General features: G+C 35.0%; 1 protein-coding gene across 1 annotated transcript; it reads right to left on the minus strand.

Annotated features, from left to right (window-relative positions):
- Positions 1-1,810: 1,810 nt before the first annotated feature.
- LOC137720524 (exocyst complex component SEC10b) lies at positions 1,811-11,439 on the minus strand. Its single transcript, XM_068459606.2, has 25 exons — positions 11,156-11,439; positions 10,122-10,211; positions 9,750-10,007; positions 9,587-9,661; positions 8,981-9,082; positions 8,803-8,853; positions 8,621-8,726; positions 7,913-8,026; positions 7,578-7,669; positions 7,239-7,407; positions 7,085-7,161; positions 6,561-6,659; positions 6,353-6,443; positions 5,810-5,895; positions 5,546-5,719; positions 4,861-4,914; positions 4,487-4,615; positions 4,284-4,376; positions 4,052-4,198; positions 3,778-3,875; positions 3,341-3,425; positions 2,838-2,896; positions 2,651-2,749; positions 2,483-2,566; positions 1,811-2,258 (listed from the first exon to the last, which is right to left on the minus strand). Exons 2-25 carry the CDS (start codon positions 10,209-10,211, stop codon positions 2,180-2,182), a joined length of 2,511 nt encoding a protein of 836 aa, XP_068315707.1. The 5' UTR covers positions 11,156-11,439; the 3' UTR covers positions 1,811-2,179.
- Positions 11,440-15,590: the final 4,151 nt, after the last annotated feature.

The raw sequence follows: 15,590 nt of genomic DNA on the forward strand, positions 1-15,590 counted from the left end.
TGCGGCATGAGGATGCCTAAATAATATTCATCTCGAAGAAAATGTAAAATGTGATTTTTTATTATAAAAACAGCTTTGTGCTGATTTTTTATTATGTGTTTCTTCATGAACGCATACAACAAATACGTTTATCAACAAAAATGTATCTAACGACATCATTTCTAACACAATCCCTAGTTCAATGGATAATTATGAGAATATTCATTATTACCGAATAGGTTCAAAACTTCATTTAAATTATTTGAATTCTTGTCGTGTCTACAAATTTCCCCATAACGGTTTATTCGGAATTATAATAAAGAAAAGTTTGTGAATAGTTAATTGATGTGAAATTGATGTTGTGTATCAATCAATTGCATGAAATCCTTACCTTCTTATTATACCAAACAAAGGTTCCTCATCTTTTATCTCTTTCTGTTGGGAGAGATATGGGTTTGGAACTAATAATTAAAATCAAATTCTGTTAATTAGATCATCTTTCGGCTGAGAGAAAAATAAAGAAAGCAAGGTAAATAGGTGTCGATGATGATGGTTTATACATATTGGAGGGAGGCAGGGATGCGTTTCTAGACTTTTTTTCCCTTTTTGTAAAAAGTGGACTAGTTGGTGGCGACAGTCCATTCACAGAGACATTTTAACTTGCACTTAACCATCATCATATGATTTACCAGCGTTAAAAATCGAACTCAAAACCAATCGTTGGAAGTACAAATCTAGAATTCACCTTCACTACTGGATCATCCCATGGTGGTTCTAAACTTTGGACAAGTTAATTATGACACAAACCTGCCGTCACACACCTTTATCTCTCTCTCTCTCTCTCTCTCTCTACACTATGTAACCTATTATTGACATTTACATTTCATTGATGGAGAGCTGTGAAGCACTTTGAATGTGAAATTTCTTGGTGGTTTGGGTTTCGGCTGCTAAAGCTATCACTTTCGTGTCGGTGTGTATGACCCATCACATATAGCTAAATTGACTTTTTATTTTGTTCAATCTCCATTTGGGTGGTCAAAGGTCAAACATACACGCTCTCTACTTGGTCTCTATCCATTTGGACATGGGAAAATACTCGACTTCTTACACATTACAGCTCAACACGTGTTCTTAAACTTCTCTAATTGAAATTTTTAATTAAGCGCTAAATATATGTGTCAGTTTGTAATTTGCAGTCAAGGATAAGCGTTTGAGTATCTTTTATGGGTCAAATATATAGAAAATTGTAGAAAGGTGGGGATGGCAAACATAAGAAGCAACCCCACAAGCACAACCACAAGCTTTGAGGATTGTGGGGGTCATCCAATATCATAGCACCTATTTGATGATCTTTGGTGCCTTTTTATCTAGTCTCTTAGGCCCATCCTAAGAGATGAAGATTGGTTCATATTAATGGGTTTGGCACAACCTCAAGTGATAGATAGATACCTTTGCTATCACAGGAGATGGGCAGTCCATTACTAGCCACCACCCCACTACACTTTCTAGAGAGAGATAGAGACAGTTTCTAGAGAGAGAGAGAGAGAGAAGTGGGTGCCTAAGCTCCATAGGAGGCAGTCCACCACAAATGGCATGGCCATGTATCTCCATCACTAGCCACACCTTTTTCCCTTTTCTCCTTCATTCCGGCATGTGGTTCATGGACTTGGAGGAAAAACATCCACTTCAACTTTGTACCTTCCCTTTAGTGCCTTTGGTTACTAATTAGGCAACAGTAGAGCCATAAGCAGCATAAATTGCAATTGAAACTAATTCACGGTTAAAAACGTGTAATCAAAAGTTTGACCGGAACATAAGAAACAACAATACATGCACCTCGAAAATTAGCTAATTCAGTTCAACGAATTCATCATTTGATTCATATCCTCATGTTGTCGAATCAAATTTGCAAGCCTAGCAAACGAATTAAAGCTCTAAAGACTACAATCTTTTCTGGTCCTCCCATTTATACCTTCAAAAATAAACACTCAACAAAATGGGAAAGAAAATCAAACAATTTTGGATTCAATGCGCCGACAATGAGCTCCTTAGCCAGCCAGTTACTTTGAACTGGCTCCCTAGCTTGGCGTCTGTGCTTCCAAATGAATTCAACTTGATGTGCCCTCTTTCTAAGCTCTGGAACAGCTTGATGACAAGTAAAATTTGGGAGGGCGTATCTAATCAGCGTACTGCTTCCGCATCAACTAGAACTTGTCCACAAGGAACTAAGTCTGGCAGCAAGCTTTGCGCTTTTGTAGTCGTCTCGAAGCTCAATAAACCTGATTCAGCATCCAAATCAATATTTTATCACAATTAGAAAACCTCAAAGCAGAAAAGAAATGTTACGCGGCGCAAAATTTCATGCTGAAAAGTGTATTTCTTTCTGGATGTTTTCCAAAGGAAGTCAGTATAATAATAAAAGTCTAGAATCTTGGTTTACTAATTCGTGTGTGTTCTAAGAGCGTTTTTTGCATTCCACAGTTCAACATGTTCACACTGATACCTTTGTGCATCTTTCCTTATACTTGGTGTGCCCTCAAATAGAGTCGAGAGACTTTCAGGAGCAACAATGAAGACATTGGCCATTCTGCAGACAAAAGCTCATTATTACATTGATATAAAAATCAAGATGAATGGAAGCTGAAAATTTAGAAATTTCTACAAAACTTACATTCCCAGCAATTCAAATTTTTCATCGACGGAAGGAGCATTGAAACTACGCACAAATTCTCCATATTCAGTTATGTCACGCTTCAGCCGCAGTCCTCCACTGAGAGAAATACGGAATTAGGATATGTTTCTTGCACAACTTTCAACTCTATTAGCCAGCCACAAAAAATATGAGAAAGTCCACGTACCTCGGATTAAAAGTGAACTTCTGCCAATGATTTAGCAGCCCTTTATGCAAGCGGCTTCCCTATTAAAAAAAAATCACAAGTACATGAATTCAAAAGTGAAGGTTTCACGACTCATCATCATTATATAATCACTACAACTTCCCTAACCCTATGCAGCTAACCGCAAAAAGTTTATACCACACACATTACAATAAAAAGGTAACGAAAATGAGAATATCACTAACAACATAACCACAAAGATATAACGAGCATGGCCTTTGTATAATGCAATCATTGTGCACTTTTCTGTGTTATATCAATTTTGATACAATCATGATTCATAGTATCATTTATTAGTTGAAAGCATTGCTCGCTGTGTTCAAGGCCGTGCAATCCTTCATTGAATTCAGTGCACATGCCTCTTATTCTACAGTATCAATCTAATCCTAATCTATGGTTGCAAAAGAAACATCAAAGGCATGGAATAAATAAGAGTCAGGAGAGATCACAGATGAACTACTCACTAATTCAGTCAGGAATGCTTGTTTGTTAAGACCTTCAAGTGCCGTGAATGCTGATTCTAGCACACGGGAAAGATACGCTACAACTCTAGATAGGAGAAGAGAGAAATGTTATTCAACATCCAGAAACACGGACTATATTGATCAATATCATTAATTTAGTATAAAAATAGTTGGGAATTAAGTGATAACATTTGCATAGTAAATATCACATAAGAAGACAAACTAAAAAAATTTGGCCAGGAAAATTATTTAAAAAGCATTAGACATATAGCAGAAAAGAAACAAAGGTGTCAAATCGCTGGTCACAGAACTCATTGTAGAATTAGCTAAATATATGGTTTTGCTTCATGTCAGGCTCGCCCTCCAAGAAAACAAATTGACATGAGTCAGTTTTTGGAATCCCTTAAGATATAGCTTTAATTATACTTTTGTTGTACCTTGTACAGGCATTTGTTGGCCGATGATCAGGAGCAAATCCATCTTCAGGTGATCTATAATCAGTTACCTTCTGTTCAGCAGAAAGTAACCGCTCCACCTGGATAATAGGAATTTCACAAAAGGAAAAAATGAACCAAGAAGGAATTGTCAGAGCACAAAATACGCATGCAACCTATACAGGATATGTTCAGATACTAATGGGGTGAATTCATGAATTATGCAAGCCTGCTGACCATCCTATATTCGAAACAAGTCTAGAATTCATTAACTGACCTCTGCCATCACAGTTTCAATGCACTGTTGGAGCCCTTTATATGCGGCACCCTCTGCACTGGACATAGCTGTTGCCATTTCTTCACAAGAAGCAGCATGTGCACCATCGACAGGGAGTAGGAGCCGAGATATAGAATTTGAAAAATACTGGAGAGAAAATGCCAATTAGTTCAACATATCAGGTATTCCACTTAAAGCAACATTCATTTAGATAAATGGCAAACCAACATACTTGCTGAACTATAGCCACACTACTACCGCAGCGTTGTACAGCAACCATGAAAGATCTGAAACTGCTTTCACCAGCCGCAGCAGCAGCTTCTGCCTACACATCAGCCATTGATATCCTTAAGTTCCATATGGGCAGACTATACATTTTATCTTAAAAACTTCACAATTTAGAAGGCAACAAAAGGTCTATGATCAGGTAAGTACAGCAGAAGCAGCAGCAGCAGCCACCCTTCTACTAACGCTAGTGCCCAGTACAAATCTTTCCCTCAAAGCTGCAGCTTCAGTCAGGCCATCTCTTGCTCGCTCAAGACCTTCCGTTATATATTGACTGACCTGAAAAGTGAAAATCATACAAGAATTTCTCTCTCTTAATATTTAATATATATATATATATATATATATATATATATATATATAATTTATGCTTTCGTCCAGCCGGAATCTTAACTGGACGTCTATTGAAAAGGACGGTAAATTGAGAAAAAAAGCATTTCATTAAAATAAAATAAAAAAAGAGTGGAAAACAAGGTTTCGAAGCAAACAAAGTATCAAACCCTCAATTTAAGCAACCAACTTACTTGGTCTAGCAGGGAAGTGAACACTGCTTTTACATTTGCTGCAAGTGTTGCAGGCTGTACAGTAACATATAAAAAACAATCTGAGAAACTGGCATTAGATCTGATAATAAAAATCCAGTACAATTCAAACCCCAATTTTACCATCTAAAGGACATTGTATTTTTAATTTCTATTTTACTACTCTTAGTATGAGTTCTCCCATTGCCCAATTATCAGCTTCATAAGGCATGTCAAAATTTTCTTCCGGGTTAATCATCAGCAGTAACATACAACTAACATGTCCACCAATTCAGTGAATTTCTTACTTATCCACAAGGGAAAGAGCTACTTTAAGCATGATTTTCTTATAACTCTGGTCTTTAGATTCACATTCTCTGTATGCAGATAAATTTTGAGATACTTAATACCAGATCTCCATTTTCCATGTTAAAAATTGTAGACATTTGTGAATGCATGGTAACCTATTCATACAAAAAGAGAAAAGAACAAGTAAACCCGTATATTGGGGAGAACAGGAGAAACAATAGACCACAATGGAGTACAAAGAAAAACTTAGAGGTTATATTTTAAATATGCTCTTCCAGAATTTAAAAGATTACTAAGCAAAGAATTTCCCTGGATCCTAAGTAAATTAGATACAAGTTTAAAATGAGCAATCATATGTAGCATCACTAACAAACATTACTTGAGATGAAAACAAAGTGCATCTGGCAATGGCTTCTTCATTCCAACGAACAAACTCTGTCACAACAGTGACGGATATTTGCTGGTGGGAAGATGCTACTGCAGTGCTTTTTGAGCGCCCGATTGTTCCACCTGATTCAGGTATCTGTTGGTTTTCAGCACGTAGTTCTGCCATCTGCACGGTATAATACATATTATGCATTGTTAGCACCAAGAGAGCTTGGGAATTGAAGCTTGGTCAAGAACGAATGTATTTGATGCAAACCTTAGCTTGATATAGTTGTTTAAGAGAGGCCTGCTCATGTTCAGGATATCCATCCTTGTGAGAAGAAAACAGAGACTCCGTGAGGCCTGAACCATCAGAGGAAGTTTCTATGAAGATCCCACAGTTGATAAATACAATGAAGCAATCTCAACCACAGAAAAATGTGGACCAACACTAAAACCACTAACATTCCCACCAAATAACACAGCACAAGTTAATATATGTCAGCTTTGAGCCTAGGATTTGTCACACGATGGCAATTTCTACTCTTCTCATAATCTTTTTTAAAGGATCAGAAAAATAAGAAATAAAAGTTCCTTATATTGTGTTAGGCATCTTGAGTGATGCATCTTTGTTTCCCAATTAATCTTTTCATTGTCCAATATTTCTACCAAACACAATCCACAAGCTCGTTTTATTTTTTGCAAATATAACATTATCCAGATGGTTATCTTGCCTTTACCCACCACCATAGCCACACAAGTATTCCGCATTGATAAAAAAAAAAACAATAAGAAGGATTTCAAGTAGTTAATTCATTACCTTCAATATCCAAGTCACCACATCCCACAGCTCGTAGATCCCTAGCAAGTTCTTGTGTCTTCTCATATGCCACTGCTAGCATTCTAAGATACTGCAGCCTCAGATCAAATATAAGTTAAATGAAGAGATGATTTCTAGTCCAATAGCATTTGGTGATGAAGCAAGAGATGGGAGGGGGAGAAGGAAACAGGCAGAGTAATTTACTCACCAATAGAAGTCCGCCTTCTTCCATGGGAGGTAGATTCACCAAAGATGGCTTCACTAATAATTTGTCCAGTAAAGCAGTAACTCTCTGCTCCAACACTCGCTGCACCCAACATAAGAAAACTAGTTACACAGATGAAATAAATCCAGTAATGCATTATCAGGGAACCAAAATGGAACCCATAAGTATGATTTCTTATCACCACTATTAACCCAGTTGTAGCAGAATCAATCTCTTCTAAGACTGACATGTGTTATATAAACCAAATATGGGTTCACCATTGCATTCAATCATCCAGATGTAAAACAAAAGGATAGTGTATTTTTCAAAATACTAATAAACATTCTCTCTCATCATTATAACAATATGGATGTCCTGATTTCAAAGGGTTAGGCACTTGTAATATATATGATACACAACATGCACAGAACGGGATTGGTGAGGCTACCCTGGGTCAAGTATGGTGAGAAAAGATACTCACCCAAAAAGATAAAAATAAGAAGATAAAATTAAATCCTTCTCTGTACCTGAACTAAGATTGACATAACTTCATTTGGAGAAGGGAAGACAGCCATAATTGTTGCAGCCTCCTTACGTACAGTGTCTGCACAAGGAACCAAGATGTAACAAATATATTGAAGAATTCCACCACTTGTATTAGATTAATGACATTCTTTAAACCTGTGATTTCTTTATACAAGGAAGAAAGTCCACGAGCAACATTGCTAGGACTAGCCTGTGAACCCTCATCACCAAGAACCAATCTGGTATCTGCATTCATGACTTCCACGTCAATAAACATTGGACGTGTTGCCACATAATGTTGCATAGCACTAGAGCCCCTGTTAAACTGCATCGCAATTTAAATATAAAAAAATAAGGCAAAGGGATTCATTTGTAAAAACTAAAGAGGTATTTGATTCACTATGTAATTAGATCTAATGAGACAGAGAGTGGCCAGGAGTCCCTGGTGTTAAATTCTAGATACAATGATATACTAGGTCCAGAAACAGTGATTACCTGAGATAATATTTTAGCACATTCTGCCATGGTTGACAATTCTCTTCTCTGTGATGCAGTATCAAAACGAGATAGCAATCTGTTCTCCAATTCTATTCAAAATTAGAAGCAAAGGACTCTAATCAGATTCAATCACTATAATTTGTAGAAATCTTTCCCTCCGAAACTAATTTCTAGGATTCAAGATTACAATAAAATCATTAAGGAGGTGTGCCATCCATAGCTTTGAATTAAAAGAACAAGGAAACGAAAGTGATGAGGGAAACATAGTGTCTTCTTCTAAAGATTGCATAGAGAATTTTCCAATGAGGCTTAATACTTTTATGACAGCATACCATTGCAGTAGTCCTGAAGATTAGCAACTGCAACTTCTAAACCTCTGCTAGCTGTTGCATTGCCTGATGGTACAGATATCCCCTGTCTTCCAATATCTTCCTCAGCAAAGGCCCCTAATATTGACAGAAGCATGGACGGTTATTATATCTATGATGAGCATACAACCATGGTAAAATAACCTTATTACCTTTAGGTTTATCACAACTTTATCTCCATTTTCAGAATAAAGGATGATATTACCATAATTACAAGTCAGTTTTAAAAGATACCACACTGATTAAATCGCTCCTTCTACAATTCTATGGGGCTCCTATATACTCATTAAGGAGAACGGTAATAATTTGTATACACTCATGAAGTACAAACACCTTTTCACATTAGATGGCCACATACCGAAAGGACATATAATAGGGTTTCACAGGACTCACAGCTTCAGCCCATTGAACCTAATTACTCCAGATGTGAATTAGGTCTTAACATATCTACATATATCAGATGAACATCATTCGGGCTTCATCCACATAAACATATATCATGATCATATCCTCAAGATGAATCACAGCTACTGCTACTTCCAAATGTCCTTAATCCCCTTTCTCAGAAAGTGAGTAAGAGGTGGAGGGAAGAGAGAGAGAGAGAGAGAGACTCATAAATAGTGTTCCTTGGCAAAATAACTAGAGAGTTTGGAGATGATAATGCCATCTTACTCAATTTTTGTGCAATTTTAGCAGCCTCTGCAACACGGCTATCATCAGAAAACAGGGGTGAAAGTTCCATGAGATCGCCTGGGCTGCTATTGAACTCCATCAAGTACTGAAAGAATAAAAGTCAACATGGTGCTAACTTCTTATAAATAAAAGGTAGCATATACTAAATCGACAGTGACTACCTTTATAAGCTCTATTGTTTGACTAGCAGTTTCCCGCTGAGCATCTGCACTCTGACAAGAAAAACCAACATAATCACAACACAAATTAACAAATATTTAATGAAATGATGGCACAATAGATATCAAGTACAACTTCAGATGTTAAGCATTGTTAAACAGGCATAGGACAAGACTTCACCTGCAGATGATCTCCTATTTTTGCAGCAGTCTGGCCAACACTTGATATACGTGAATCCAACCTGGCAAAGCTACCAAACAAGCCATCTACTCCTTTTTCAAGCTGAGAAATAATATGCATAACAATCCAGTCAAATTTGTGATTCACTGTTCAACTCAGATTCATTTAATGTTTTGAAAGCACTTTCGGAATTTAGATCCTAACTTCACATGGGTAAAACTTGCATATTCTCACTTAAGATTGGTGGAGGACAATGTTAGAAAAGAATTTAAATCGCAAGCCTTCATTTTTATCGAAACATGAACAAGAAGCATATATGTAAATTCCATGGAATTTTTTACATATGATACTCATTGCACAATGATAGGTGGAATCTACAAAAGATGAGTTGCAATAATATTCAAATTTTTCAACAGGTAATTGTTATTTCCAGCTTAGAGAACTGTACTAAGTTCAACCCCGATATCCATGTCACACTCTAACGATGATATTTTTAGCTCTGAAAGTAACATCTCAACTGGAAAAAACTTCTGTTTCTTCTTGGAGTGCAGTGTGCACACCATATTCTTAATATAATAGTAAAATATACGCTCTCATCTAACTAACCTCAACAAGTGTCTTGCGGTGCTTAGAATCTTGTACAGAAACCTCCTTCTTAAGATTGTAGAGTCTTCCATCAATCTACAAGGGAGACAAGGTGGAATCAGCAAATTCAAAAAAACTTCACATAACTTTGTAAGTCCAATACCTACACTATCCCAAGACATACCTGTTTCTGGAGATCAACCAACTCTTTACAAGAATCCTTGAACAGAGATAATATCTTATCTACTTCTGGAAATAAAGGGTCTGAAAGTCCTTGCGCAAATTTTGCCGCATCTGATGGTACTCGCATATGTCCATTTTGTAAAGAATCATTCCCACTGAGGTTGCTATGACCTTCAGATGAGTCTGTTTCTTCTTCTTGAAAAGAAGGAAGCAGCTCATTTACAAGGTTACCGAACAATGCATCAAAAGAAAACTCCCCCTACAAATTAAATTTCAAAGAATTTCAATCATTAGTTTACACTGATGGCCAAGTTCATAATAGGTATACTACAAAAGTTACATAACATGTATGATATATTTATCTGTTATTCACCTTAAAGTCGTCTATGTCCAAGATGAGTGGAAGTGAGCTAACAGATGAAGATTTTGAACGTCTATCGCTCTTGTCTCTACTCTCTTTCATCTGGTTCAAGAAAAATCAGCAAAGCAGCAGAATGAATAAAGTCGCCACGAGAGCTCACAAAAAAGCCAACACCAGTCAAAAGTTCCATCCATTATATAGACAAATTAACAACGATCTTGATTCGAGAACCAAAGTTTTGTTGCTCAAATCACAAAACAAACATAACTGTAAGACATCTAATACACTCCACTCTCAAGCATAATAGGAATGTGCGTGTTTGCTAATCACAAGAAACAAGAATTGGTCCTTCTTTAAAACATACTGCATCTAGGGAATAAGCTACTTATCTCTAACGTCAAATTTTGGAGCCAATCATTGTAAATTTGCAACTAAATGAATTTCTAAAGTCCCATAATTTAAAACCCAGAAAAGCAAATTAATTCATTCAATTTTGACAAAATTTCAAATTATAAACTCAAATGTTCAACTATGACTTAGAATCATTTAAATTTTGAATACATTGCAGAAACACCCAAGAGTTAATAAATGCCGGAGATAATGAATGGATGTTGCCTTGAAATTGAATTATAGAAGAGAAATACATGTTAAAAATTATCATTTTCTTCTAATTAAAAAGTCACATATTCTCTAGTTTTGATGGATTTTTCAGCTGCAAGATACTGGAGCTGATAACTCCATTTCAAAATTTCCATTATTCTCCTCTGTTTTCTCACCAACCAAACACATGGAATAAGAAATTACAAAAAAATCCCATTGGATTCACAGCTCCAGCACCTCGAAGAATTCAGAGCTCAAATTGTCAGAACAGGGTCTCCAAAATTCGAACCACATAAAATTTCAAAAAACCGCTAAACAAATTTCTACCTTTCCATCACACATTCAGCAAAAAACCAACAATTACTATGCCTAATTTGCACTTTGTAAAAAAAAAAAAAAAAAAAAAAAAATCAAACAAAAAATAATTAAATTAATCCAAAATATACCTCTATTCGAATTTCACTGAGCGAGAAAGTGAGAGAGAGAATATCAGAGAGTTTGCCTCTTCCTTCTTCGCTGGGTCTGGCTTGGGTTAGATCGAGAGCGAGAGAGAGAGAGAGAGAGGAGAGAGAGCTCGCTCGTAGACGAAGACTACAACGAAAATTCGATTACTCAACTGACGGTTTTACCCATATAGTGCGATTCAAATGTGTAACGATTTGAGGGTAAAATTGACACTTTACATTCTTAGTTTTATTATATTTCCCCAGGCTTCTATTTGGCTTTTCGTGTTGTTTTTATTTGATTCGCCGACCTTTCCCCTCTCTCCCTCCTGCTCAGAACATTGCTTTTGATTAAGAATAAGAAATACACTTTTGTTTCTTTCCTTTATTTTTACTCTTTTGTAAAAAAAACCCACACATTTTAAGGCCTATACAATAGTTACACGTAATAAGGTGAAAGTCTATCTTTAATAAATAAAAAATAGAGAACTAGATTTTAACATCTAAATAAGATGAAGTTTAGAAAAATGTCTTATACAAGATTAAAAATTAATTTTAGTCTCTAGATTCTATTTAATGTTAGCATATGTATCCAATGTCTCTTTTTTATTTATTTATAATTTAATGAATTTAAATTTTATGAAAATATTATAAATTTTAATTCTCATTATGGTAAGCATCTAATATAAGAAAATATTTTCGTAGAGATTTTTTAGTACACTTATGTTTTTGCATTTTTTCTTATTTTCCACTAATTTATTACAATATATTTAGGTACGAACATTTCTGTATATTGGGTTAGTATAAATATGTTTAGTTACAAACATTTCGGTACATTAGTTTAGTATAATATATTTAGGTACCGATATTTCAATACACTAGTTTAGCATCATATAGTTACTTGCGGAATTTTTGGTACACTTATGTTTTTACATATTTTCTTATTTGTCACTAATTCACTACAATATATTTAGGTACGGGTATTTCGGTACACTAATTTAGTAAAATATATTATGATACAGACGTTTAGGTACACTAATTAGAGAAAGTTAACTAAAATTAAGGAATTAAAATGTGTATAATAATAAATTTAAATTTTAATGTAATAACATTAAATAAGTTATCTATTAAATATAAAAAATATATATATATGATATGAATTTGAATTAAGTACACATTAAGGGATTAAAATTAATATTCAATCTAACACCGAGTTTTTATATAATTTTAATCTTCTTGAAGGATTAAAGTTCAAAAACCTCATAAAAATATATATATAACAAGTATGACATGACCCGACCTGTTAAGATAACAAGTGTGACATGACATAACTCGTTAAGATAACAGGTGTTACATGAAAACGACACGAACTTGATAGACACGACCCGTATGCTAGGCATACATGTCATATATTTTAAAAAATCTCGCATTAATAGAGCACTTTTATCTTTTTCTTGACATACGTAAAAGAGATGTGAACAAAATATTGTTGTTGATGGGCTTGTTGGGTTTGTAATATTTTTCTACCTTTCCTTCCCTGTTTGGGCTAATCAGACTATAAATGTAACATGGACCATAGCCATCCCTACAAATATTTTCAGATCACTTTGTCACTGAATATCAGCGGAGACTCAGGCATGTATCATCCCAAAAGTCTTAGAAAGCCCAATGCAGATGGTTTATTAGCTATGGTTTTACGAGAAAATCTTGTGTCAATTTAAAACATCATGTCATTTATATGTCCACTCACATAACTAAGCAAGACCGCCTTTGCATTGGGGACCATACTTGCCCGATTTCACCAATCCCATATAGATGGTTCACTTGGTTGTGAAGCCATATTTTGTCAATTATAACACCTGGATTTTATGTGACTTTGGGGCTTGGATTTGTCATTGGATTCTGGGGAGTTTGTGGGAGTTTGATATTCAACAGGTCATGGAGATGCACGTACTTTAAACTCTTGAATGATTTAAATGATTGGCTTTATATCAAGGTGGCATTGTTCAGGCAACAAAGAATGCTCATCAGATACCTATGTTTTGTCCCTTTATATGCTTATCTTAATTGTTATACATTCGTGATATTTTTTGGATTATCCTTGGATAATTGTTCACTATGATGTCAAAAGTTCTCCCTATTGTCTTGATAGCCTCTAAAAAAATCATGTTTCCATCATCCAAACCTTGAGGTGATTTTTGTGTTAAGACTTGCTTTGGTTCTATGTGATTGGTAGTGACTCTACTTACTCTGTAATCTAAACCAAGTGTCATTTCCCTTGTTTCTTTTTGTGTCTCCTCAAAAGAAAAGAAAAAAAAAAGGAGTATAGGAACATCGAAAACAACAAAGGGGGGTTTACTTCAATAATATGTTATCATAGCTCAAGGGAAATTCTCTTCAAAAGTATCCTTTTATGCAATGTCATGGGGTGTTTCAATGTCTCAAATTCCATTTCTTAGGTCATACATCAATCTTTTCGTAGTTTAGAATGGTGGTTCATAAATCCGCAGGCACATAAATTGCTTGAATAGAAGTTACAGACCTCTCTTTGGTAGAAGTAATTCTTTCTTGTAAAGTACCCATTTCAGTACTAAGGGTGGGTTGATAACCCACAGTGGAAGACATTCTACCTAATAAAGTGGATACTTTGGATCCTGCTTGAACAAAACGGATGATATTGTCGATAAATAGAAGTACTTCTTGTTCATTAACATCTCGGAAATATTCCGCTATAGTTAGGGCGGTTAAACTTACTCTCATACGAGCTCCTAGTGATTCATTCATCTGACCGTAGACTAGAGCTACTTTTGATTCCGCAATATTTTGTTCATTAATTACTCCAGATTCTTTCATTTCCATGTAAAGATCATTTCCTTTATGAGTATGTTCACCAACTCCGCCAAATACGGATACACCCCCATGAGCTTTGGCAATGTTGTTGATCAATTCCATAATGAGTATTGTTTTACCCACTCCAGCTTCTTCGAATAGTCCTATTTTTCCTGCACGAGGGATTCCTCCAATATTCCAGTAAAATTACTTATATCTAATATTTAAGTAAATAGCAAAATTATAGACAAGGGACTATAATAGTGACCTACTTAATTTTATTGTAGAAAGTTTTTGGATCAATGATTGGACCATGCGAACTAAAAATACCTTTTCTTGGATAAAAAAAGAGATTCCTCGATCCATTTCCGTATTGCTCATGATATGTATACTAACCCAAGCATTCCTTTCAAATGCATATGCCATTTTTGCACAGCAGGTTATGAAAATCCACGAGAAGTGACTGATCGTATTGTATGTGCCAATGGCCATTTAGCTAATAAACCCGTGGATATCGAGGTTCCACAAGCGATACTTCATGGCACTGTATTTGAAGCAGTTGTTCAAATTCCTTATGATCTGCAACTGAAACAAGTTCTTACACCTTCTCTCAAATGACCTTGGCTTCACTTGATTGGTGTCTCACTCAAAGTCTCACATAATGTGTTCCCTTCATTCAAGGCTTTTGCCTTATTTTGTGCATCATGTCCTTTGTTTATATTATGTAAGAAGTGTTGTCTCTTAAGGTCAATGAATTTTTAAAAGTTGGTTAAAATTGACATATCTTTTTGGTTAAGTGCTCTGATCTATGATTTTAAGATGGCTTTCACAAATCCTTTCTCCCATACCTTGACACGTCACTGCATGATTATGAGCTTGTGTTAATCTCATTGTTAATGTTTGTGTATGCCCTTGAAGATTTGTCCATTGAGAATTGCATTGCATATCTAATTTTTGTGTTCTTCAAATTACATATCTCTTGGGGTATTTTGTCAAGGAAAGCCAAAAGGGGAGATTGTAAAGTCTAGTCTTAAGTGTTTAGCTTTCCTTGTCAAATATTGTGTCACTAATGTTTTTACATATTTTTGGTGCACTTATGTTTTTACATATTTTCTTATATGTCACTAATTCACTACAATATATTTAGGTACGGGCATTTCGGTACACTAATTTAGTAAAATATATTATGATACAGATGTTTAGGTACACTAATTAGAGAAAGTTAAATAAAATTAAGTAATTAAAATGTGTATAATAATAAATTTAAAATTTAATGTAATAACATTAAATAAGTTATCTATTAAATATAAAAACAAAAATATGATATGAATTTGAATTAAGTGCACATTAAGGGACTAAAATCAATATTCAATCTAACACCAGATTTTTATATAATTTTAATCTTCTTGAAGGATTAAAGTTCACAAACCTCATAAAAAATATATTTGCTCACCTCCCTTAAGTGTTGAGAATAGAAAAAGACGTGTAATGAAACGTGCAATAAGTAAAGAGAATACAGTACAGTTTGAAGATAGCACACCTTTAAAATAGGGAGCTCAATCCTCTTTAAAGTTAGATCACTTAGTAAGCATGAAGTAAGTTTTTCAGA

This window comes from Pyrus communis, chromosome 1 (assembly GCF_041283825.1).
Source record: "Pyrus communis isolate YQ-2024b chromosome 1, ASM4128382v1, whole genome shotgun sequence".
Lineage (NCBI taxonomy): Eukaryota > Viridiplantae > Streptophyta > Magnoliopsida > Rosales > Rosaceae > Pyrus > Pyrus communis.

What these genes read in the sequence shown, in the direction of transcription:
- LOC137720524 (XM_068459606.2), bottom strand. Translation starts at nt 10,211, where the DNA reads ATGAAAGAGAGTAGAGACAAGAGCGATAGACGTTCAAAATCTTCATCT. An exon ending in TGGACATAGACGACTTTAAG is followed by an intron (nt 10,008 to 10,121) that starts GTGAATAACAGA and finishes TTTAATTTGTAG; the next exon opens with GGGGAGTTTTCTTTTGATGC. An exon ending in AAGAAGGCGGACTTCTATTG is followed by an intron (nt 6,444 to 6,560) that starts GTGAGTAAATTA and finishes CTGAGGCTGCAG; the next exon opens with TATCTTAGAATGCTAGCAGT.